The 22688-nt window shown below is 42.2% G+C and overlaps 1 protein-coding gene and 1 pseudogene across 5 annotated transcripts in view; both read left to right on the top strand.

Moving 5' to 3' along the window:
* Positions 1 to 16315, top strand: part of ZFYVE26 (zinc finger FYVE-type containing 26) — a 55864-nt gene extending 39549 nt beyond the window's left edge. For 2 of the 5 annotated variants that reach the window (XM_011383897.2, XM_023526887.1), the window contains exons 31-41: positions 268 to 488; positions 3262 to 3409; positions 3672 to 3881; positions 4371 to 4589; positions 7033 to 7230; positions 7897 to 8096; positions 9397 to 9538; positions 9829 to 9888; positions 11133 to 11315; positions 11917 to 11961; positions 14265 to 16315. In XM_011383897.2, coding sequence (XP_011382199.1) covers positions 268 to 488; positions 3262 to 3409; positions 3672 to 3881; positions 4371 to 4589; positions 7033 to 7230; positions 7897 to 8096; positions 9397 to 9538; positions 9829 to 9888; positions 11133 to 11315; positions 11917 to 11961; positions 14265 to 14468 — 1830 coding nt within the window. In that variant the 3' untranslated portion in view covers positions 14469 to 16315. The remainder of the gene's footprint in view (positions 1 to 267; positions 489 to 3261; positions 3410 to 3671; positions 3882 to 4370; positions 4590 to 7032; positions 7231 to 7896; positions 8097 to 9396; positions 9539 to 9828; positions 9889 to 11132; positions 11316 to 11916; positions 11962 to 14264) is intronic. The other 3 variants (XM_023526890.1, XM_023526888.1, XM_011383892.2) reach the window with 2 other exon arrangements.
* Positions 1546 to 1664, top strand: LOC111735955 (annotated as a pseudogene).
* Positions 16316 to 22688: the final 6373 nt, after the last annotated feature.

A 22688-nucleotide genomic window follows, 5' to 3' on the forward strand; every position in this document is an offset into this window, starting at 1 on the left:
GGACATATATGCATTCCCAAGAAGTAAGTAACACATGAACAGCTGTCTTCTTCCTAGGAAGGGGACAAAACCTAACAGCCAGAGCTTTGGCAGTGCTACTTAGAACATCAGAAACTTGTTTAGTTCCACTTCTGCTTTGCTGTGGGATTCTGGCTTCTTCCTCCACTGTTTCTCAAGCTTTGTGAAATAGGAAAAATAATTCCTGCCATCCAATTACATTTGAAGAATGTTTTGGTCCCTGTTTCTCTCTCCTTCCACCCTGGCCAGGCACCCAGTGCTTCCTTGTGCATCGCCATCCTGAATCTGCACCGGGACAGCATCACCTGTGGCCACCAGCTGATCGAACACTGCTGCAGGCTGTCCCAGGGCCTTACCAACCCAGAGGTGGATGCAGGGCTGCTCACAGACATCATGAAGCAGCTGCTCTTCAGTGCAAAGATGATGTTTGTCAAGACCGGCCGGAGCCAGGACCTGGCTCTTTGTGACAGGTAAATGGCGGTCATTTCTATCCAGCTTCTTTTTCTGACCCTACTAAGTTTTCACCTCACCATCCTCTCTGACGAGACATACTGAAATGTATGCATCTCAGTTTAATGTTAATGCAATGCTTTTACCAAATCACAGTGCTCTTCTTCACCCCACCTTGACAGACTGTGTCCCTCTCTTTCCCTGAGTGGATCTTCAAAGCAGGGTATTCTCCAGCTACACCCAATCAGAAAGAAAATAAAGACTCTGATTAATCTGTAATTAAATCAATTAAGGGGAGCACTTTTAATCTCTGTGGAATTTTCTGGCTCATAAAGAAGTGTCCTCCCTGAATGGCCAATGCTTAGTCTTGACTAAAACTCTACCCTAATCTTGACCAAGTTCAGACTGTGGCCTCGGGGGGTTCTGGATAATAGGTCTATAAAGTACATTGGGGATTGGTATATGCCTGTGTCACAGGTAGGAACCTGAGTCATAAAGTAGTATTTGTGGAAAAGGTATTATTAGGCCTCAGGTCCCCCACACTATCTGCTCTATATCCCTTCATTAACTTAACAATGAAAACTCCCAGTTCCCAGCATATCCACCCAGATGCGTGACTCATATAGTGTGTTCTCAGCACTTGGTCCTAGCCAAATATGGGAGTTGAGAGCATAATCTTCGAAGTGTAAGTACCTCAAGCACTTCCTCAGAGTACTTGCTGACAAGCTCACCAGATAGCTGAGTGCAGTGAATCTCAGCTTCACTACTTCCCAGCTCTGTAACCTTAGACAAGTCTGTTAACCACTCTGGGCCTCAGTTTCTCTCACTATAATACAATAATAATAATAATACTTATCTCATAGGGCTGTTAGGATAAAATGAGAGTATCCATGTAAAGAACTGAACCAGTGTACTCCAAAAATGTTAGTTTTGTTTTATTTTTTTTATTAACAGAAACCAGAAGGTTGAGACGACAAAGGGTAGTCAGACAGAAAGTGAAAAGATGTATAAAAGAGTTAATGTCACTCTTTTATATCAAAAGACAATAGATTTTTTAAGTTTAAAAATGAAGAAATAGTTTACGGACATGCCACCCTGAACAAGCCCGATCCCATCTGATCTCGGAAGCTAAGCAGGGTCAAGCCTGGTTAGTACTTGGATGGGAGACTACCTAGGAAGACCAGGTGCTGTAGGCATAAAAAATAAAAAATAAGGGATTGTAAGCGGACAAGGGCTTTGCAATATGTGAGGTCAACAAAGGGTTGCCTCACCTAAAAAAAATAATAAATAAATAAAAATTAAAAATAAAGTGAAGGAATAGATATAGCATATGTTAAGTAAAGTTTTTAAAATAACCACAAAAAGAACAAAAATCTACCAATTTATCAGAAATGTAGAAGAGGGGAAAAGAACAGAAACCCCTCCATATAGCAAAAGGTAATATGTAAGGCAAAAATAAAAGTATTCCTAAATATATCTTGACTATCAGTAATATAAATGAGATAAAGTTTTATTTAAGGAAAAAGACACTACGATTGGGGTTGGGGGAACAAATTTAACATCAAGTCCAATACTTCACTAGTATAGATGGAGGAAATATTCGCTTCAGTCTGAGAGCAGCAGAAATTAAAAGAGTCTTCTCTTCACTAGCAATCTCACCTACCCCCAGGTGCATTGGGCTTCAACTGTGGTTTCAGATTATACATTCTTTCTCCCCAACCCTGGATTCAAATGTACCCACTCTGGAGAATGGCTGCCTTTGTGCTGGTTTTGCTGGTGGGAATGGATTCATCTCTCGTGTATGTTTAGCACCCCTAGTTTACAGAGTATTTTTCTACTGTTTTTAACTCATACTTCCCTCTGATAGACATTTAAATAAATAAATAAATAAATAAATGTGAAAAAACAAATGTGCAATACTTTATAATATTGAATTTGCTTTTACATACTATACTCTCCTACTCCATCCCTCAGTTGAGAATCACTGATGCACTAAATTCTTTTTCAGAGAAATCAGTGGACAAGTCAGGATGCACAGGGGTTTTTGCTAAAATTATAAGATTTAAGAACTTCGAGTGTATGCCTGTTTCAGGCAGCACTAGACAGAATGATCCAGCTCTTTGGGCTCTCTGTTGTTATAAGGTTTTTGCAGTCATCAGGTGTCAGCAGTAGATCATAGGTGGCAGTCCTTGTAGGCTGTCATGATAGTCCATCCTTAGCCCAAGGCAAGGATGTCAAGTCCAGGAGACTAAAATGGATCAGGATGCCCCTGCCCATAGGCACCTGTAGGAAATGGTAGTGATGTGACCTCTGACCTGACTAGGAGTACAGGCCATTGATACAAGCTCTCTCCCAAGCAAGCAGGATTCAAAAGAGCCAAAAAACAAATAGGTTGTGAGCCTCCCAACATTCAATGTAAAGGCTTTGCCTCAGATAGAAGACCTGAGTATCTCTACTCCATGTATTAATATCTAACATTTAACAAGTGTCTACAAAGTTCCAGGTAGTATCCTAACCCCTTCTACTTGGGTTATTTCCTTCCTGGATTCATTTTACAGGTGAGTAAATTTGAAGCAGAGAACTGTTAACTAACTTGCCTAAGATCATAGAGCTGCTAAGTGAAGGAGTTGGGATTCAGAGAGTCTGACTCCAGGGTCTTCTCTCATAGTATCTATGTACCTCTAGATTCTCATGATCACATTTCACATTGGAAATGAAATAGAAAACCTTTAAGGAGCAACTATTAGTAAGACTCTGTGGAGCTTCATTGCCTTGCCCTTTTCATTCCTGTAGCTACATCAGCAAGGTAGATGTACTAAATATTTTAGTTTCTGCTGCCTATCGCCACGTGCCATCTCTGGATCAGATCTTGCAGCCGGCTGCAGTAACCAGGCTAAGGAACCAGCTTTTGGAAGCTGAGTACTACCAACTGGGCGTTGAGGTAAGGCAAAGACAAAGCTTACTTCTACCCCACTGTAATGAGTTGCTTTTGCCTGGCCTTGCAAACAGGTATTGCCATCTCTCAGTTGTCCTTGGCCATGGGGAAGTGTCTAGGGCATGACCAGTTTGCCAATGTGGATGTAATGGCATGTTTGAGGGGGTTGGGGGTAGGTGGTTGGCAATAAGGGGATACAATAGGTCTTAAGAACTCTCAAGCCTTGATATAGGGTACCCCTTACTAAAAGAAGCCATTTTTCCTCCAGGTCTCCACAAAGACTGGGCTCGATACCAGTGGGGCGTGGCATGCTTGGGGCATGGCCTGCCTCAAAGCTGGGAACCTCACTGCTGCACGGGAGAAGTTCAGCCGCTGTCTGAAGCCCCCTTTTGACCTCAATCAGCTGAGTCATGGCTCAAGACTGGTACAGGATGTCGTCGAGTACCTGGAGTCTGCAGCAAGGCCACTCCTATCCCTGGTAAAAGCACAGCAGGCGGAGGGTCAGCTCAGGGTAGGAGGCCCAGGAGCAGTAATGACCTGGGAAAAGGATCAGCTTCCACTCAGCTGACAGTGGCAGTCCTGGCTCAGAGCCGCCAGGCTTGGATTTTATTTTTTCTCTTATATATTGTTAGATAAGTTAACTGTGTATGGTTAGATAAGTAATATAGGGTCAATTTTTTTTTAAAGCAAGCTACAGAAAACTATTTTTTAAATGATAAAAATCACATATCTCATACCCAGACTTTAGTAGTATTTAGATTTTGGTGAATTTTCTGTTATGTTTTTGAATGAAATTGGTATTATACAGTATTATAATATATAGAATTTTCTATCCTGTCTGCTTTTCTACCCTTAAAACTGTGAGTATTTTTCCACACTTAAATATTCTTTGAAACCTGTAGTTTCAGGGGCTGCTAAGAACTTACTGAGTTCCATTTTTCCCTCACACTCTCTCCTTTCCTGTCAGCAAGATGACGAGTACTTGGCCACTTTGAAAGAGCTGGAAACTACCCTTCGGACCCACAGCCTCTCTCTGGAAGTGATTCCTGAAGGGAAGATAATGAACAACACTTACTACCAAGAATGCCTCTTCTACCTGCATAACTATAGCACCAACCTGGCCATCATCAGCTTCTATGTGAGACACAGCTGCCTGCGGGAAGCTCTGCTGCACCTCCTCAACAAGGTGGGCCCACTCAGCTTTAAAGGGCATGGTAACCCCTTTAACTTTAACCCGGTGTTGAGCCATGAGATCACCTCTGGCAGAGTCAGGTCAACGTGGAAAATTCTGTCTACACGAATCATGATTTGATGAGTGTGCAGTAAGTCTTAACCTGGATTCCAAATTGCCCTTCTGACTGGCGGTGACAAATTTCATCCCTTCTCCCAAAACATACAGCAGAAGCAAATAGTAGTGGTGAGCAGGATCTCTGGAATAAGATGTTTGGTATAAGTAATTTGACTTTGGGCAAATTGCTTAACATATCTCTGTTTCTACATATCTCCCACCTACTCTGGAACTGTGTCCTGCTGCTGACTCAGCTGCTCGTCCATTTGGCGTTGTTGCCACAAGGACCAGGAGGCAGCCATGGCACAAATCTTATATTTGGGCCCCAAATAGCTAATGGAAGGAGAGAGAGTGTGCTTTCCTCTTTTCCCTCTGACATCCTCCGCCCTCCTCCCACAGGAGGCCCAGTCACCATGTTATTTCTTTGGAGCCATTGTTGAGCAAAGTCAGGACTCTGTTTCACCATGACCCTTTAGCGTTCTCTTTTTTATCTGAATGCTCCCTGAAAACTTTCTGAGAATTGGCCGATTTGTACCAAATTTCATATAAAATTAAAAGAGCTCAAGGTATATTTTAATTTCAGTCTGCCACCCTAATTCAGAATGACAGCCAATGAGAGTCTGCAAATAGACATACCCTGTAGGATTGCTCCAAGTGAAGCCAGTGATTCACAGTCATAGTAACCAGATCCCTACACTATTGCCTTAGCCACTAACCAGGTCTCAACAGTACTTTGCAAGAGTAATTTGAAAGTTATATTATTTGAAGTTCAATTGCTAACTTTTTCCTTGTCTTCAGTTTCCAAATGAGTTTTGAAGTAAATCAGATTAAGAATGGAAATCACCCGGTTCTGTTTCTTCTAAGGGCTAGTCAAGAGAGTTAAGCTGCTTACTTACTTATCTTGGTATAAGCTGACGACAGCATTGCCTCTGCTTTACATTTGTCAGAGCTAGCATAGAAGCCTTCTTTTATCTCCTGTAATCACAATTACCCTTGACCTTAAATATCTTGCCTTAATTCTCAAACAAGTAGGGAACAACAGGGGAGGAAAAAAAAAAAACATTGTGAAAATTACCACTAAACCTAGATCATGGGGGACATTGTGTTCCCAGCCTAGTCCCTGCCCTTTCACTCCTTTACCTATCACTCTGTCCTAAAGCGAACTTTCCAAAACAAATACACATTATGAGTGTTGTTCATAATTCATGCTGTTCTCCTCTCTAGAAGGCTATGGGCTGAAGTCCAAATGCCTCAGCATGTATGCCGGACCCGCCAGGATCAGGCTCCCTTACTTACTCAGTTTTTTTTCACCACAAATCCTACTTATACCCTACATTCCAGATTTACCAAATTACTTAAATTTTCCTGAATGTACTATATTTTCTTATCTCCGTGAGTCTGCATGTGCTGTTCCCCCTGCCTAGAATGCCCTGCCCCTCCTTGTTTTCATGAGAAATACTTGTTTATACCTTCAGACCCTCATTTTGAGTGTTCAAAGAACACTCAAGCAACTTTCATCACCTCTTCCTGTACGCCACCATTATAACTAGGACATAGCTCTGTTGCTGCATTTATCTCACTGGATTGCAACTATTTATTTACAATTATGTCTTCCCGTCTATACTGAGAAGGCCTATATTTTTCTAATCTCTGTCTTCAAGCACCTGGTCTAGTTCCAATTATGAATGAATGCAGCGGGAAGCTCTGCTGTACCTCCTCAACAAGGTGGGCCCATTCAGGTGGGCCCATGGATAGCTACATGGATAAAATGGAAGTTCTTAAGAATTTTACCTTTCCTATGGAGCTGATGCCCCTGCTTCTCAAAATCAGCCCTTCAACTGTTAGGTTAAGTTTGGATTTTTTAGTCAAGAACAGGAAACAAGAAAGTAGTGGGGAAAAACCTGGAGAGGGTGGTGTCCTGGAGCCAAATAAAGAAAGATTTTTAAGGAGAAGGAAGCCATTAGCTGTATCAAAGGCTATTGATAGATCAGGTGGAAAACAAGGACCGAGAATTAACTTTTAGATTTAAAACCTAGAGGTCATTGGTGACCTAGGGCCAGTTTCAATGGACTTCTGGATGCAAAAGCTACATACAAGTAGGTTCACAAGAAAATCACAGAAGGTGAATAAGAGACAGCATAGATAACTCTGTCAAGGATCTTTCTGTAAAGGGAAGGAGAGAGTGGAACAGTCACAAGAGTGGGATTCTCAGAAGTATCTGTGACACACCAAGGTTAAAAAGCACTGTTCTAGGAGGATGCTGAAGGAAATTCAGAATGGATCCCAGACAGTGCCAGACCTAGGCTCAAGATCTCTGACTTTTTGCTTTGCCCTGCTCTAGGAGAGTCCTCCAGAAGTCTTCATAGAAGGCGTTTTCCAGCCAAGCTATAAAAGTGGGAAGCTACATGTTTTGGAAAACTTGCTAGAATCCATTGATCCCACCTTAGAGTGCTGGGGAGAGTACTTGCTTGCTGCCTGCCAACATTTACAGAAGAAGAACTACTACCACATTCTGTATGAGCTGCAGCAGTTTATGAAGGTAAGAGCAGCCCCAGCTTGCCTTCTAGCCCTGTCACTGATGCCTCGCTGTGCTTAAGGGGCAACTGCACAAGATGAGGGAACAAGACTGTTGTTCGGTCCCTCCTTGCTATCTGACTAATTCTAGAGCAAATCCATGTTGCTATCTAACATGGTTAAAGTAATATTAGGATTTCCATCCTCATCCTAAAGAGGCGAACTTTTATCAGTAATGGCATTCTTCAATGCAAAGGTAAAAAGACAGTTTCAAGATTAACATGCATGAATGCAGAATTCATAGGAGTAGTGGAGAAGTGTTTTCAGAGAAGATGCATGAAGGGAGAGGGAATAAGTTTCTTCCAGTCTAAGGGTTGCCAGTACTAAATCATAGAGAAACTGAGTTATTTCATGCCAAAGTAAGAGTGAAGCCAAGTTGAACAGATAATCAGAAGTACCCATTTTAAGATCTCTTCTGTGGTGGAATAATGTCCTGCCCAGGAGCTCAGCCAGTCAGTTCGCTGCAGGATCTCTTGGGCCTAGGAGCGACTGATAAAAGTAGCAGTACAGCTGGCAATGGGAATGGGTGCTAGCAATCAGGCATCATCGGTGAGAATCAGATCAAAATTCCCCTCACACCCTCCAGTATCCCTGACCTCCTTTGACCTGAAATTTCATCTTTCTCTTCTAGGACCAAGTCCGGGCCGCCATGACCTGTATTCGGTTCTTCAGTCACAAAGCAAAGACATATACAGAACTGGGAGAGAAGCTCTCGTGGCTGCTTAAGGCCAAGGATCACCTGAAGATCTACCTCCAAGAAACCTCACGCAGCTCTAGAAAGAAGAAAACCACCTTCTTCCGAAAGAAGATGACTACAGCAGATGTGTCAAGGTAGCTCGGGGTTCAGGGAACAATTAAGGTGGGACAGAAAGACTAGAACTGAATGTCTGTTGGTGATGAAGCTGCTCTTGCCCATCCCTCTAGAAACTGCACATTAAAAGGAATTTTTTCTCATTACTCAGTCATAAAAGATGAAATCTTACCATTTGTGATAACATGGATGGACCTAGAGAATATTATGCTAAGTGAAAAAAGTCAGACAGAGAAAAACAAACACCATATGATTTCACTTAAACATGGTATCTAAAGAACTAAATACACAAACAAAACAGAAATAGACTCATAGATACAGAAGACAAACTGATGGTCGCCAGATGGAAAGGGAATTAGAGGCTGGGTGAAAAGGTGAACAGATTAAGAAATACAGATTGGTAGTTACAAAATAGCCACAGGGATATGAAGTACAGCAAAAGGAATATAGTCAATAATATTGTAATTACTATGTATGGTGCCAGGTGGGTACTAAATTTATCGAGAGGATTACTTCACAAATTATATAAATGTCTAACCACTATACCGTACACCTGAAACTAATATAAAATAATATTGAATGTCAACTGTAATTGAAAAATAAAAAATACTATTTTGAGCACTCAAAAGAATAACTAATAAGGATTATTCCTGGACCACAGTGTCCAGTGCAAGCTTGGAAAGCCTACAGAGGAGCGAGCAGAAGAAGAGGAAAGTGGGGGGAGATTGGGATCACATGTTACAATTACACTGCACTCTCATCCCCTTACAATAGGCAAAAGAGGTCCTGCGTGATCTGGCCCCTGCCTGTGTCCCTCTTATCTCCCAGCTACCCTCTTCTTCTTTGCTGAGTATCAGTCACACTGGCCTCCTGCGGTTCCTTCTCAGCCTTTATGCTGCTAAGACCCCTCTGCTTAGAAAACAACATCTAAAGTAAATACTCCACCATTACTATTTATTGCCTTCATAGACCCAGTTGCTAGATATTTTGTGTGTTTGCTCATTTTTCAGCTCTCCTCAGCCTGTGAACTCTGTAAGGACAGCTTGACCTCTTGACCTCTGTTGTTAGCAGCACATAGATGCTCCATAAATATGTACTGATTGAAGGACTGGACCTTATCCAGTCTCACAGAGCACCTTAACTATTGTGATTCTGTGCAGGGCACTAGACCACCCTTTTTTTCTTGTCACAACTACTTAGAGGGTATTTTGGTCTCTTTTCCATCCACATTATTTCTTTTGCCTTTTCCATTGCCATCTCATTATGACCTCTCAGTCACCAGCCCTAGTCATGTTATTCCTGCATCTCCTATCACCATAGGCACATGAACACACTTCAGCTGCAGATGGAAGTGACTAGGTTCTTACATCGGTGTGAAAGTGCTGGGACCTCTCAAATCACCACCTTGCCTCTGCCAACCCTGTTTGGAAATAACCACATGAAAATGGATGTTGCCTGCAAGGTACGTACACTATTTCCAAACTCCAGCATACTATTTTGTCAGAACGTTATCACAGTTACAATCATCTAGTTATTATTTCAGTTGTTTGTTTGATGGCTGCCTCCCCAGTAGAGTGCAAGCCACAGAAGGCTGGAAAGAGAGTCCATTTTGATTACTCTTGGATCCTTAGTGCCTGGCACTTAGTAGAGTCTTAACAAATATTTGTCGAATAAATGGAGACCCTCATTTTTAATTGAGGAGTTACTCCAGTAATCATTGCTTCAGTAAGCACATTTCCCTCTCCTTTTCAGGTCATGCTAGGAGGGAAAAATGTAGAAGATGGTTTTGGAATTGCGTTCCGTGTTCTGCAGGTATGACTTGGATAACTCAAGATTATGCTGAGGGTGATTAGCACCTGATTACAATTCCATGAAAGATTATTCTTCAGAAAATTTTTATCCCAAGAAAAGCAGATTTACATGTATATCAAGGATGAAGTCAAGGAAGTGGCTATTATAGAACTGGGTCAGATTCAAGACTCTAGGCCACTTTACCAAAAGCCAAGTAACCAATGACAAATTCATCAAAACCTATCAAGTAAATACCTGTAACCAGGTCTAAGAATTCCCCACAGCTGTTTCCCTGCAGAGCCTCTGCTCACCCTCACAGAGGAAGTGGTCAATGAGGGTGGGGGTTTCTGTTTGCCAGGAGGGGCCTCTGGCAGCAAGGGTTTCTCCTCCATCCTTCATCTGCCCAGGAGCTGGCTCAATGAGTACATTTTCTACTGCTTGTGAGATGAGGACGCAGGTATGACTATGGCACTGGAGCAGAGGATGGAGCAAGGTGCTGAAACCACAAGAAGCAGAATCTCCAGATCAGGACCACCACACAGTTAGTTACACACAGACACTCTAAGGACCATCACTCTGGGCTAGCAGGGTCTTGAACTTAAGCATTATGTGTCTCTCAGGGATCAATGGCTCCATGAACCACCTGTCAGATTTCTTTCTTCCCACCCATTTTCACTGTTGGACAAAGCTCTCCACACACAGATACCCCTGGTGGTCAGGCAGAGCCACAGCTCCTCCCAGGCCCTGTGGCAAGGATTGTCCTAGAACAGGCTTAAAATGTTTATCTTGTAGTTTCCAGCAAATCGGTCTTTTGGTGAATTGGTCTGTTTCCAAACGCTAAGGCACCAGCTGTCAAGGGCAGCAAATACCAGCCCCAACATTTGTTTCCCAAGAAAAGGTGATTTATTAGAAAGAAAATGAACTGGTCTTGGGAATTTTTTTTATTAAAATTATTGAGATAACATTGGTTAATAAGATCAAATAGGCTTCAAGTGTACAATTCAATAATACATCGTGTATGTATTGCACTGTTTTATATATTAAAGTTACGATTTTTATGTTTGCTTCCTAAATGTCTACCTATCTCCAAAGAGGAACATTTTGCTTGTTTTCTGTTTGTGTGTTATATGTATGTTTTCTATTGCGACTACAATTAATATGGCTTATCTACACCAAGCATAGTGGAAACTTTTTAAATGTTACCTCCCTTCCCACTGCTGATGTCCCTTGCCACCCTAAGCCCATCATCCCATGTTCTGTTCTAGGACTTTCAGCTGGATGCTGCCGCGACCTACTGCAGAACTGCTCGGCAGTTGGTGGAGAAGGAGAAATACAGTGAGATCCGACAACTGCTCAAATGTGTCAGTGAGTCAGGCATGGCAGCCAAAAGTGACGGAGACACCATCCTCCTCAACTGCTTAGAAGCTTTCAAGAGAATTCCATCCCAGGTGCGCTCACTCCCATACCTCTTGGCTCGTCCATCTGCTTCAGTGCCTCCACATCCCCCTCTTTATTTTTCTGTTCACTGTAGTGTACCTGAAACTCAATAAGATCCTTTCATCTTTCTGACCCTTTGTAATAATGGCCTCACCCTTCCCTGGAAAGAAACTTCGTGGTGAAAACCTCTATACCCAGAACATGGCCCTCAGTATCCGTTTCTAGTATTATTTGCACCCGGAAGTGTCTATGGGCCAACAGAGTCGAGCTTCTCCCTGTGATTTAGAGGTCAAGGTGGGCCCGCAGATGGCCTCTGAAACATGTTGCCTGCAGAAATGTCCCCCTGTGGCTTCTTTTTGGGCTGCACAGAGCCACATGTATTTGTGAAGGCCAAGGACAGGCCTCTTGGGAATTGTTCCTTCTCAAATTCCTAAGCTTAGTATCATCATTAGATTTCCTTTGCTGCTCTTACAGCAGGAGTTGAGTTTAAAAAGAGTCAGACAGGCATCCCCACTCTGGAGTCAGAATGTCTGGGCTGAGACTGGATCGGGCCCCAGTTCCCACAGTGGGGACTCTGTCCTCTCACGGCTGCTGTGTTTCTGTTTTGCACAGGAGCTGGAGGGCCTGATCCAGGCAATACACAATGATGACAACAAGGTAAGCAGAATTGTCTCCAAACCCTGGTGATGCTTGCATACATCACCTTAGGTTTGCTTTGTCATCTTTATCCCGTGCTCCCCATGACAGTTCTATAGCTTCTTAGTTATCCATTTCTGGAGCAGTGACCCAGACAGAAGTCCAGAAGGGAGGGAATAGATAGGGAACATACAGACAGTGACCGCAAGAGCCTTTGCCATCCTATTTCTTTATCCCCAAGACAAACATGTTTTAGGCTGCTCTTGAATCTCCATTTTCTGTGGAAGTCTTCTCTCAGAGAGGCTTAAGAAATCCCCCAGTTCTATCTTCAGGTGACTGATTGAATGAGGTTCTCAAAGTGGGCAGCATTTCTTTGTCCTGGAGGGAAAGGGTATCCTATACAGTAAGAAAAAAACCCACCTAGCCCTTGACCAACAAATATCACTGGTATGTCATTCTCTGGACCAGTCCTTTCCCCTGCGGCCAGTGATCTCCTCCATGTTTGGTGGGAAATTGATGCGCCTTTGTTTCACATTGTCTTTGTAAGCAGTGCCAACCAGAATAAAAGTATTCTCAGCTGCTTCTATTTGTGGCTAACCATAGGCCTTCCTCACCTGCCATCCAGAAGAAGGCGTGCAGGCTAGGAGAGGCATGGGAAAACCCAGCTGACTGCCCTGGGCACTAGCAGTGGAACGATCCAGCAGCTGAGTCCCTCATAATAAAGCCAGTGTCAGGCAGACATCCTCTTACACAGCCAGAGCTGCTCACATGACAGTATTGTTATCCCTGGAGTGAACTTTGAGGGTATTTTTCACTTGAGGGGTTGGAGAGAACATGTTCTTAACATTTCTTCATTTATTTCTACAACATCCTGAAGAGATCCTATAGAAAGTTTGGAATTCTGGCATTCTGAAATGTGGAGAATTATTTTCCTAGAATCAAAATGAGAACCCAACAGCCAGGTCAGACACCCAGGTTCCCTGATTCCCAGACTGCGGTCCTTTTCCAAGCCTTCGGTGAGCCTCCCACTCAACTGGACTGAGGCTTTGTTCCTGGAAAAGATGTGCACTAATATCTAGGGTGTCGTTATTACTTTTAAGGTGTTTTTCTTTCAACAGCTTTTCTAATGCATTTAAGTGATCTCAGGCCACAAAATCTTTCCAAAACTCAGCTTCGTTCAGTTCCTACTTCTGGCAAAGTGCCCTCTTTCTCTTGGTAGGAATTTTGCCAGCCACTTGTGTTGTATATTTAACATCCATAGGTGCAAAGTGGAGCCAAAGGCCTAGATGAGAACTAACACCCTGAGCAGCAGGTAGAGATACCCAAACAGCAGAACTCGATCACTTTAGTGAGCTCAGAATATGCCAGACATCTTTCAGCTGTAGGAGATTTTCTGTAATTGAGCTTAGGAAAAAAGACTTTAGTGACCAAGACAAAAAAGAATAGGGAGCATTGAAATATGAAGAAAGAAGAGTCCCTTCCAATCAGGAAAAGCAACTCCTAGTGGAATCAGCTTATGAGGGCTTTGCTGGTGGCTGGCCTGGAACACTGACTAATCAGGGAGCTGCTAGTGAGATCGGGACCATTGGAGGAAGGGGTTCTCATCTCCACCAAGTTGGGGATCCTTGAGATGGCGGGTAGGAGAGACACCTCACATACCCAAAACTGAGCTGCCTCCGATCCAAACTACAAAAGTTAGACCTTTTCTAATTAAGGTCTAACTTAATCTTTCCTGTTAAAAGATTTTAAATTTAGCAGGTTGAAAACAGAAAAATCAAGAAACAATCTGTGTGAGACAGCAATAATGGTTCTTTCAATCATTCATTCATTCATTCACTTGATGCATACTTATTGAACATGCCAGGGCACCAGGAGCACAATGGTAAAAAAAAGCAGACACTATTCCTGCCCTCATGGAGCTTAAAGTCTCGTCAAGAAGGCAGACATCAATCAAATAATCACCCAAATAACTAAAATCGCAACTTGTGGGCAGTGAAGCCAGGAGGAAGCTGGAGAGCCCAGGATAGTGAAAAGGTGGGCCTCAGAGGGAGTGGACAGGCCAGACTCTGCCTTCCTGCTTGCCTTCTTCTCTTTGAAATTCTTATCTTATTTGTAATAACTTTTTGCACTTTAAAATAACACAATTTACTAGCCTAGTATCCTGATATTTAAAGAGTTGCTATAATGTAATAAAAGGCAAGACTGCAATGATTGATTTAGTGAGTGAGAAGTGATAGCTCTCTGGGCTCTGATGCAGCACTGTTTATTTGCTGGTGATTCATCGGTGACATTCTCTTTCCACTGTTTCTTATACCCATTGCCAGGTTCAGGCCTACCTGACATGTTGCAAGCTACGTTCTGCCTACCTGATTGCTGTGAAGCAAGAACACTCACGGGCCACAGTTCTTGTCCAGCAGGTGCAGCAGGCTGCCAAGAGCAGTGGGGATGCTGTAGTGCAAGACATCTGTGCCCAGTGGCTTCTGACAAGCCACACCCGGGGTGCCCATGGCTCAGGCTCCAGGAAGTGATCGTGGACAGCAGGGCCTGAGAACTGTGGGACAGAAATGATGGAGATGCTGTCCACTTTTTTCCTGTGTAGTAAGACCTTCCTTGCTCTGCCCAAGTTGGAAAGAGCTGGATTGGATCCTACTTGCCGTCTTGAGCAAGGACAGGACCTTTCACGCAAGTGCCGTGTTTCTGTAAAATTGTGGAATCTGTGTGTGTCTATCTGGAGATGGCCAGTTCTTTCTACCTCAGAGTGAGTGAGTGTATGTGCACAATCCTGTGCACTCATGTTTACACCCAAGCATTTCCGAACAAATGAAACTCTTCTACTGAAAAGAGGCACTTTATTTTAGACTTCTGCCGATCTGAAAACTTTCCCCGCACTTTGGTTAGAACCCAGGCCATCCCATTTGTGCACAGCTCCTCCGTGTGGAGATGTTCCAGCAGCTCCTCATAGCCAGGAGAGTTTACAGAGAATTACAGAGCAGTGACAGAAGGATCACTTCTTTTCTCTTCCTTCCCTTCCCAAAATTCAGAGACAGCTTTGGGGCACGTGCTACCTATGGATTAAAACTGCTCCAGGTGTCTCCTCTCACAAGCACAAGGAGTTATCGTGAGTCCTTGGATGGTAGTCTAATCAGAAGGGTCCTCCGGTGCTGGCCTCCGAGAGCTATGGGTATACATACAAGTGATGGTGTCTGGAACCCCAGACACGGGTGAGATGGGCACCATCGAGTTCATCCAGCAGGGAGAGAAAGGTGAGCCTTTCCAAACAGGATTGCAAGGGAGTTGCTTACGAGCACAGAGCTGGCTTTTGTGAATATCCCTGCTGCAAAATGAGAGAATGTGGCTCTCTCTGTGAGAGTCTGGGGAGAGAAATGGATGCAGGATCTTAAGATGAATGGCTAGACTTTGCCTATTTTGTTACAGTCCCATTTGTGCCCCTTAAATTGGTTAGGAAACCACTTCTTCTCTTCTGCTTCTCTTCAGAACTGATGGATGGATATGCAGAGAGCCACAGTCATTGAGAAGACAGTGTACTTCTTATCTTGACAGAGGGAGTCAAGGGTTTGCTTTAGAGGTGGGCCTGTGGACAAAAGTAAGAGGAGGGGATGATGAATAGGTCCCATCCAGTTGGTGAAACTAGGTGGCGTGCTCCTTTAGTGTGCACTGGCTTGTCTTCCCACCGGAGATGTGATGTTTAAGAAAGGGTCTGTCATACTCAGTGACTTGGATTTCCAAAAAAAGGGACCAAGAAAAGCTCCGCAGCTCTGAGCCTCTCACCAGCCAGAGCTCAGCCTGTTGATCTCACATTTGCTGCTGATACAAATAAGAACTACAGGCTGAAGTCAGTGTCTCTGGTGCTTAGAATCCCATGGATTTCTTTCTGAGCCAGGTTTTTGATAGTAAAATAAACAACTATTATGGGCACCCATCAGATTCAAAGCTTTGGTCCTATTAGAGAATGAAAAGACTGCAAAGAAAATACTAGATCCCTTTTGACAAGTGGCTTTTCCTTCTTCGAGTTATAGAATGTTTCTGTCTCTTAGGAAATGTTATTCCCTGGTATCTGCTTGCCCTTCTGACTCTGCCCTTTTTGCACTGAACATAGCACTTTACAAGAATGGTTCGCAGATCTTGCAGCCCTTAATTTGGGATATTAAACCAAATTTTCCTGACTTTTTCCTTTAACTCGTTGAACTTTAAAATAGACAGCCATTGCCTAGACTGACATAAGATGAGGCTAAAGGCCTTTGAGCATCACACTGTGGTCTCCAGGAAAAAAAAAAAAAAAAAACTCTAATGCACATGTCGAAAGGTTGAATGTTTTACTACAAGCAGCCACAATAAAGTCTCTGCCCTACCGCTCTCTTAGCTTCATGATTTCTTTGTGCCGTGATGCCCTTACCCCTTCCCTTTTTGCCTCATGTTTTGTGTGGAGAGGAAATATGAGTGGGAAAGATCAGGTGACCCTCAACTCTTGAACTTCTCTAAATGATTCCCATCATAACTAATGACTTTATCTCGAATTTCCTATGTGTTAAAAGTATTAGTGGGGGTAGCTCCATAGTGTAATGGTTAGCACGTCTGCTTTACACACAGAAGGTCCTGGGTTTGTGCCCCAGGTGGAGCCACGGACCATACCCCAGGTGCGTGCCACAAGCATGTAGGAATAGACGCCCCGCCTTCAGAGATCTAGTTCTTAAGAGGAGACGGCAACATCCATAGGTCAGGGGTGGAAGAGGGGTTGGGAAGGGATTAAAGAAGGGGGGAGAAAAAAGTGTTAGTGTCCCCTCTACCACCAGAAAATTTCTTTTTGCTTCAGTTGGGGTAGCGGGTGGAGATCAGTTACATATTCATCAGGTATAAAAGGGAAGAGAAAAGTCCCTCCTGTCCCCTGTCTCCTCAGACCAGTTCCCTCCCAGAGGCCACCAGTGTCACTAGTTCCTAGTGTACAGTTCCAGAGCTATTCGATGCATAAATAGCAGTAATGAAAGCATTCCATGATGGAGATAAGCCATAAGTATTTAACCAGTCTCTACTGATGGACAGTTTAGGTTGTTGCTATCTTTTGCCACTACAAATTACGCTGCACTGAATTATCTTGTCCAGAACACCCTGGGTCAGAGGAGATGTGTACTTAGTAAGTATTGCCAGTTGCCTTCCAAAGAAGTCACAGCAAATGTCCCACGAGCAGTGTAGGGCAGTGCCTGCTTTCTCATACCCCTGCCTCAACGGTTATCAAGCTTTGCAGATCTTTGCCAGTCTAGTGAATGAAAAATGATAACTTTGAAAATTTTTAAAAAGCTGTTTGTCATTTTAAAAGTTCTATGCGTCTTTTTAATATCAACCAAATTGTGAATCTTTGAAACCAAGTTAGGGTCTTTGGGGAAAGTAGGACTCAAACTTAGCTTAAATTTTTTTCTTACGACCCTCTTAGAGCATGTGTTTGCAGTGCGATACTTTGAGCCATGGACAGTAGCATTGCTGCCATTATCTCCTTTCCCCAGAAACATGATCTCATCCAATTTTTCATTTAAACACACACATACACACAAACGAAAAGTAATGATGAAAGTACACCTGAAAACCACCTTGTGTAGACATGGCACAAAGATGTGTCACAACAAAGAAAATTGGAACGCCCAATCTAAATCTAGGCTAGGGGACCACTGACTATGTTTAGAAACCTGAGAAACTCCAAAGTTACCAGATATCTAGTGGGAGCTTAAGCAAAGGAGAGCAAATGCTATCAAACTCACTTCAGACTCAAACAACCAAATCTCAGTAGTCACAGCAACCCTGAGGGAAACGGCCTTTTCTTGGTTGTTATCTCTCCACAATGATAATGTTGGCTAACCCATCCCCAAAATTCAAATTCTTCTACAATATATTTATTCAATATTTGGTTACTGAATGGCTTCTTCAGTGGAGTGCTTCCCTGCTCCCTATTTCTTCATGTTGTTATTTCTGCGTAGAACCCTTCACCACCTCCAGTACCCCACCCTCCAGTCTACTGTTGTCAAAACCCTTTCTTCAAGCCCATTTCAAGTGCCATCTCTACAAATTATTTGCTTCTCTTGCTGTCCTCTCTCTTCATCCCACTGAAAGGCTAAAATTCTTCAAGCTTCTATCCATTCTCTCTTGAAACTCTTAGACTCTCCTTTGCAACCCCACAGTTTCAGCAATCATCTTGATTGGCTAAATTCAAAACCAAATTTGTCTGCCTAAACTCTTCTCCACATCAGACCTGACTTTTGACTTCTTTTCGGAACTCACCCACGTGACTAAGCCGCACCTAAAAATATTGGCATGTCCAAAATATAATATCCTAATTCACTCATAACCTTATCTTCCTCCTTCAGTAAATATTAGTATTAATAGTATTATTACTACTGTGCATGCTGCCCAGGTTAGAAACCTCAGGGGTTCTCTGTACTGACTTTTCCCCCTCCTCATTCAACAATCATTCAAGTACCTACTGTGCATCAAGCACATAACTAGTTGAAAAACAAATCCTATCCTACCTTCCCAGTCAGAAGAACCTGGTCCTTTCGCTTCATCACCCTGCTTCAGGGCCTTGCCACTTCCTCCCCTGACTGTTACAGAAGTCTCTTTTCTTTCCCTGAACTACCTATCCAAAAGTTGCACCTCCTATCAACTCCATATTAATAAATAACATTTCTAGAAGAGTAAACAGACTTCTCTATAATCTTGAGGTATGGGAAGTCTTTCTAAGCAGATACAAACCCCAGAATCCTTGGAACATATAATTATTTTTATTATGGTTAAAATATACATAACATAAAATTTACTTCTTTAACCCTCTGTGTCACTTAAAGCTCTCCTATTCTGCCCACGTGGCAGTCAATTTGTACTTGTCATTTATTTACCTTATGGGCCATAAGCTCCTTGAGGGTAAGGACCATCTCTTGCTCACATTTGAGTCACCTACAAATTGTGCATTATTTATCAGTAAATAAAAATTTATTGAATTAAATCGTATAGAATGTAGCATGATCTGAACCAGATATAGTTGAGAAAGTGAAACATTTTGAAGTTAGCTGTTCAAGAGCCTTTTTCCATACTCTAAGTTTCTCAAGGTCAAATGACCCATTTCTTACCTTTGGCTTTTCCTCATTTCTTTTAGATTCTTAGATGTGGCATGTTCTTTGCACCTTCTGAGCCTGCTGCCTGCCTGGACCACTTTTTCCCGCCCCTTCCCCTGTTAACTCATCCTTCAGGTCTTGCTTAAACTCGGGCCACCTGGTTCAGGAAGTATTCTCTGATCTCTTACCCCCACCTCAGACTAAGATGAGTGCTTCTGCAAAGTGGCTTTATAGTGAGAGCAGGAACAGGAAAGAGCCAAGGAGGGCAGCAAACGGAAACAGAAACTCTATCTTTAAAGAAACTAGGAGACAGTTGTAAGAGAAATTTATAATATAAAGATTCAGAAATGGATGGAGTGACACCTCTTCTGCTATAGAAGCTGGAAAGAAAGAAAATATGAATGGCATATAGGTAAGTTTGTTGGTTTGGTAGCAGAAAGTTGAGGGAGTTTACAGCTGATGGTTTTCACGTTCTCTATGAAGTCAGAGTAGAAATCACCTGTTAACAGTTCAAGGGAATTAGTGGGTTGAGCGTCTTGAGAATATGAAGAGGACATAAACTAGGTATTGTAAACTCAGAGACAGTTTCACTGTGAAGCTTCTGAAGCTTCCCCGGACCCCTGTTAGTAAAGGGAATTGCTGGGAGTTGCATTCTAGTTGGAGAGGGGAAGCCAGGTTGCTATCAGAAAGCACTTTTATGCAAGCATTGCTGGTAAACTGCCTAAAGAGAGCTCAGAGGACCTTACATTCCCACGGCTCCAGTTACTCATGTTTGTTTGTTTTTCTCATTCTAGATCAACATCCACTTTTGTACTTAATTTTCTATCTGTGATTTTGTATTCTCTTCCTAAGATATATAAGCTTCTCTGGATCCATCGGTGACCATAGAAAAGGAAATGAGGCAGTACGGAAAGCCCATTTGACATTGAGGACAGGTGATTAATAGTGGCTCCATTCTGCCAAGTTGAGTAATTTTCTCGAGCAGCTCTCTTAGCATATAGAAATCAAAGCATTGCATTCTTCTGTGCTTGACCTTTGCTAGACAGGGTGATAATGGGGCCAGAGAATTGGCAAGGGAGAAAGCTGGAGGAGAAGGAGGTTGTGTTTGGAGTGGAATGTTAGAAGTTAAGGTATCTGAGGAGCAGCAAGTTCATGTGATAACGAGGTGTCTTCATATGGTCCTTGTCGTGGGAATGAAAGACTAAAGAGGAGTGAAGAAATTCAGTGCTGAGGAGATCGAGGAACCAGGTCTGAATAAACCTGTGTCACACTTTCAAATACTAGTTCTTTGGGCAATCCACATATACCACAGCTACCACCCCATTCACTTAGTCTTCCTACAGTTCCATGTTGTTATTTGAGTTGAGATACTCACTGTCTAATCATACTCTCTCAGATAGCTTAGGAGGCAACATTCTCATGTTCAGTAAATACTTGATCTTTCTTTCATGCCAGATTGACATTAAGCCTCTATGGTAGACATGAGCGCTGGCACATGAAAGGGGCCTCTTTCCTGGGAATTCTCAAGGCTGGACCCCCAGTGCCCATGTCAGGAGTATATGAAGAGCATTGTCCTTAGGCCCAGGTAAGAAGGACTCCTTCTCTTGGTCGTGCACCTTTAAAAGCCCTACATTTCACAAAAATGCACCAGAATATAGTAAATTTATTTAAGAACACCTGAACATCTCTGTTACTGATGCTCTGGCGTTTAGTTCTGACATAACAACCCAATAGCCTGAACATTTGCTCTCATGACTAACACTATTTAAGCCCCAGGAAAACTCATCTTGACTGCATTCACATGCTTTGAAGCTGCCACTTCTGAGTGCAGGGAGAATTTGAACAGGGGGAGCAATTGGGGAGAAGAAAAGCCAAATGAACTTGTCAAATTCTTCCCCAGTGTGAGTGTAGTAGATACTTGGATTAAAACTGGTATCATGTTCAGTACTGTTGAGTGTCTATTTTCTTTTCTCTCTTCATATACTAATGTACGTCTGTTTGCAGCACTTGTATATTCAGGTTAAACAATAAATAATTAATGTTGCTTTTAAATTGATAGACTTGTACATATAGAGGAAACATGCATTGTTTACATTGGCAACTAAATGGACATTGAACATTAGAATCATGAATAGTTCTGTTTTTATAAAAGTTCATAGAAATAAGTTTTCAAAAATTAAAAAATTAGCTTTACTGAAATAACTGATTTAAAATGATATTCATAGCAATAATGTATTTTGCCTTTTAATTTTCGATAGATAATTTAACTATTTTAGAAGAAAAATAACCCAAGACATTTTTAAATAATGTTAATTTTGCCTTTCTTTAATTTACATTTTTGTGAAAATATGTTTAAATTGCATATATTTTGCATATATATTGAATACAATTATATTTTGTATTTTTTTTTAATTTCTTTAGTTGCTGCCATTAGAACACAAAATACTAGATGATAAAAAACAACATAATTAATGATTTTAATGAAATCAAAGCTATGCGGACTAGAGCCACCTTCCCACTCCTATCCCTGCATTGAACTGTGATAATAAAAAGTAACTTTTTATTGTATTAAGCCACTAAAATTTAGCAGTTTGTTATATCAGTTATCTACTCCTGTCAGAACAAATCGTGCTTCATGCTCTGATTTCTCAACTCTGTGATCCTATCAGAACAAATTGTACTTTCTGTTCTATGATCTTCTCAGCTGATTGAGATGAAAATTTGAGTGAACATCTGTGAAAGTATGCCAAATCTGTTTACACTGTACTGGGAAGTTAGATCAGTTATCACTGTGGATGGTAAAATTAACAGAAGGTGACGGATCTTGCAGCGGAGAAAAATATAATGAAACAGGTATCAAAATTTCACTTTACAGTTGAGGAAATTGAAGTTGATGAAAGCAGGTCAGGAAGACATCTGCCTTAGATTACCAGGAATGATCTGGGGAAAGTAAGTAAAAAATAGGAGAATGTCAGCAATTTTACGTAGCTCAGCATAATGCTGTTCTATCAGTTAGGACATAGACTTCAATAATGAGGACAATTTATTGTGTCATGTAACAGGAAGCCTCAGGGAAGGAAGTTCCAGTCTTTGTTTAATTCAATGACTCACTACTTTTTTACCATTAGCAACCCAGATTCTTTTCCTCTTTCCCTCTACCGTCCTTAGCATGTGAGCTAGGTGTTTGGGCCAAATCAGCCCTACTCATTACTCAAGATAATTACGGTAGATTCAGCCATGAAAATGTCCAACAGAAGAAGACAGAAAATTTCTTCCTGTGTCTCACTTTTAGGTCAATGAGGAGGCCTCCCAGAAGCTACCAAAGAGATTCCTTCCATATCCCATGGGTCATGATTGAGGCACAAGCCTGCCGCGGTCCAGCCACGACAGGATCCAGGGGGCCCCGAAGGTGGGCAAGGCGTCGGCGCGGGAGACAGTCGACTACACAGCTCAGAGGTGGTGTGACACCGTTTTATTGTGATTTGAGTACAACTTTTATACTTTTTATTTGGCATTTGATTATACTTTGTTGTTAAGGTAGCAGGGAGTTAAATTTCTGTGGTTAGGCGGAGCAGAAAATCTTATAGAGTATATTATTATTAATGTTCATGATTAACTAGTACATTTTTCTCT

Source organism: Pteropus vampyrus, unplaced genomic scaffold (genome assembly GCF_000151845.1).
Source record: "Pteropus vampyrus isolate Shadow unplaced genomic scaffold, Pvam_2.0 Scaffold15, whole genome shotgun sequence".
Classification (NCBI taxonomy): Eukaryota; Metazoa; Chordata; class Mammalia; order Chiroptera; family Pteropodidae; genus Pteropus; species Pteropus vampyrus.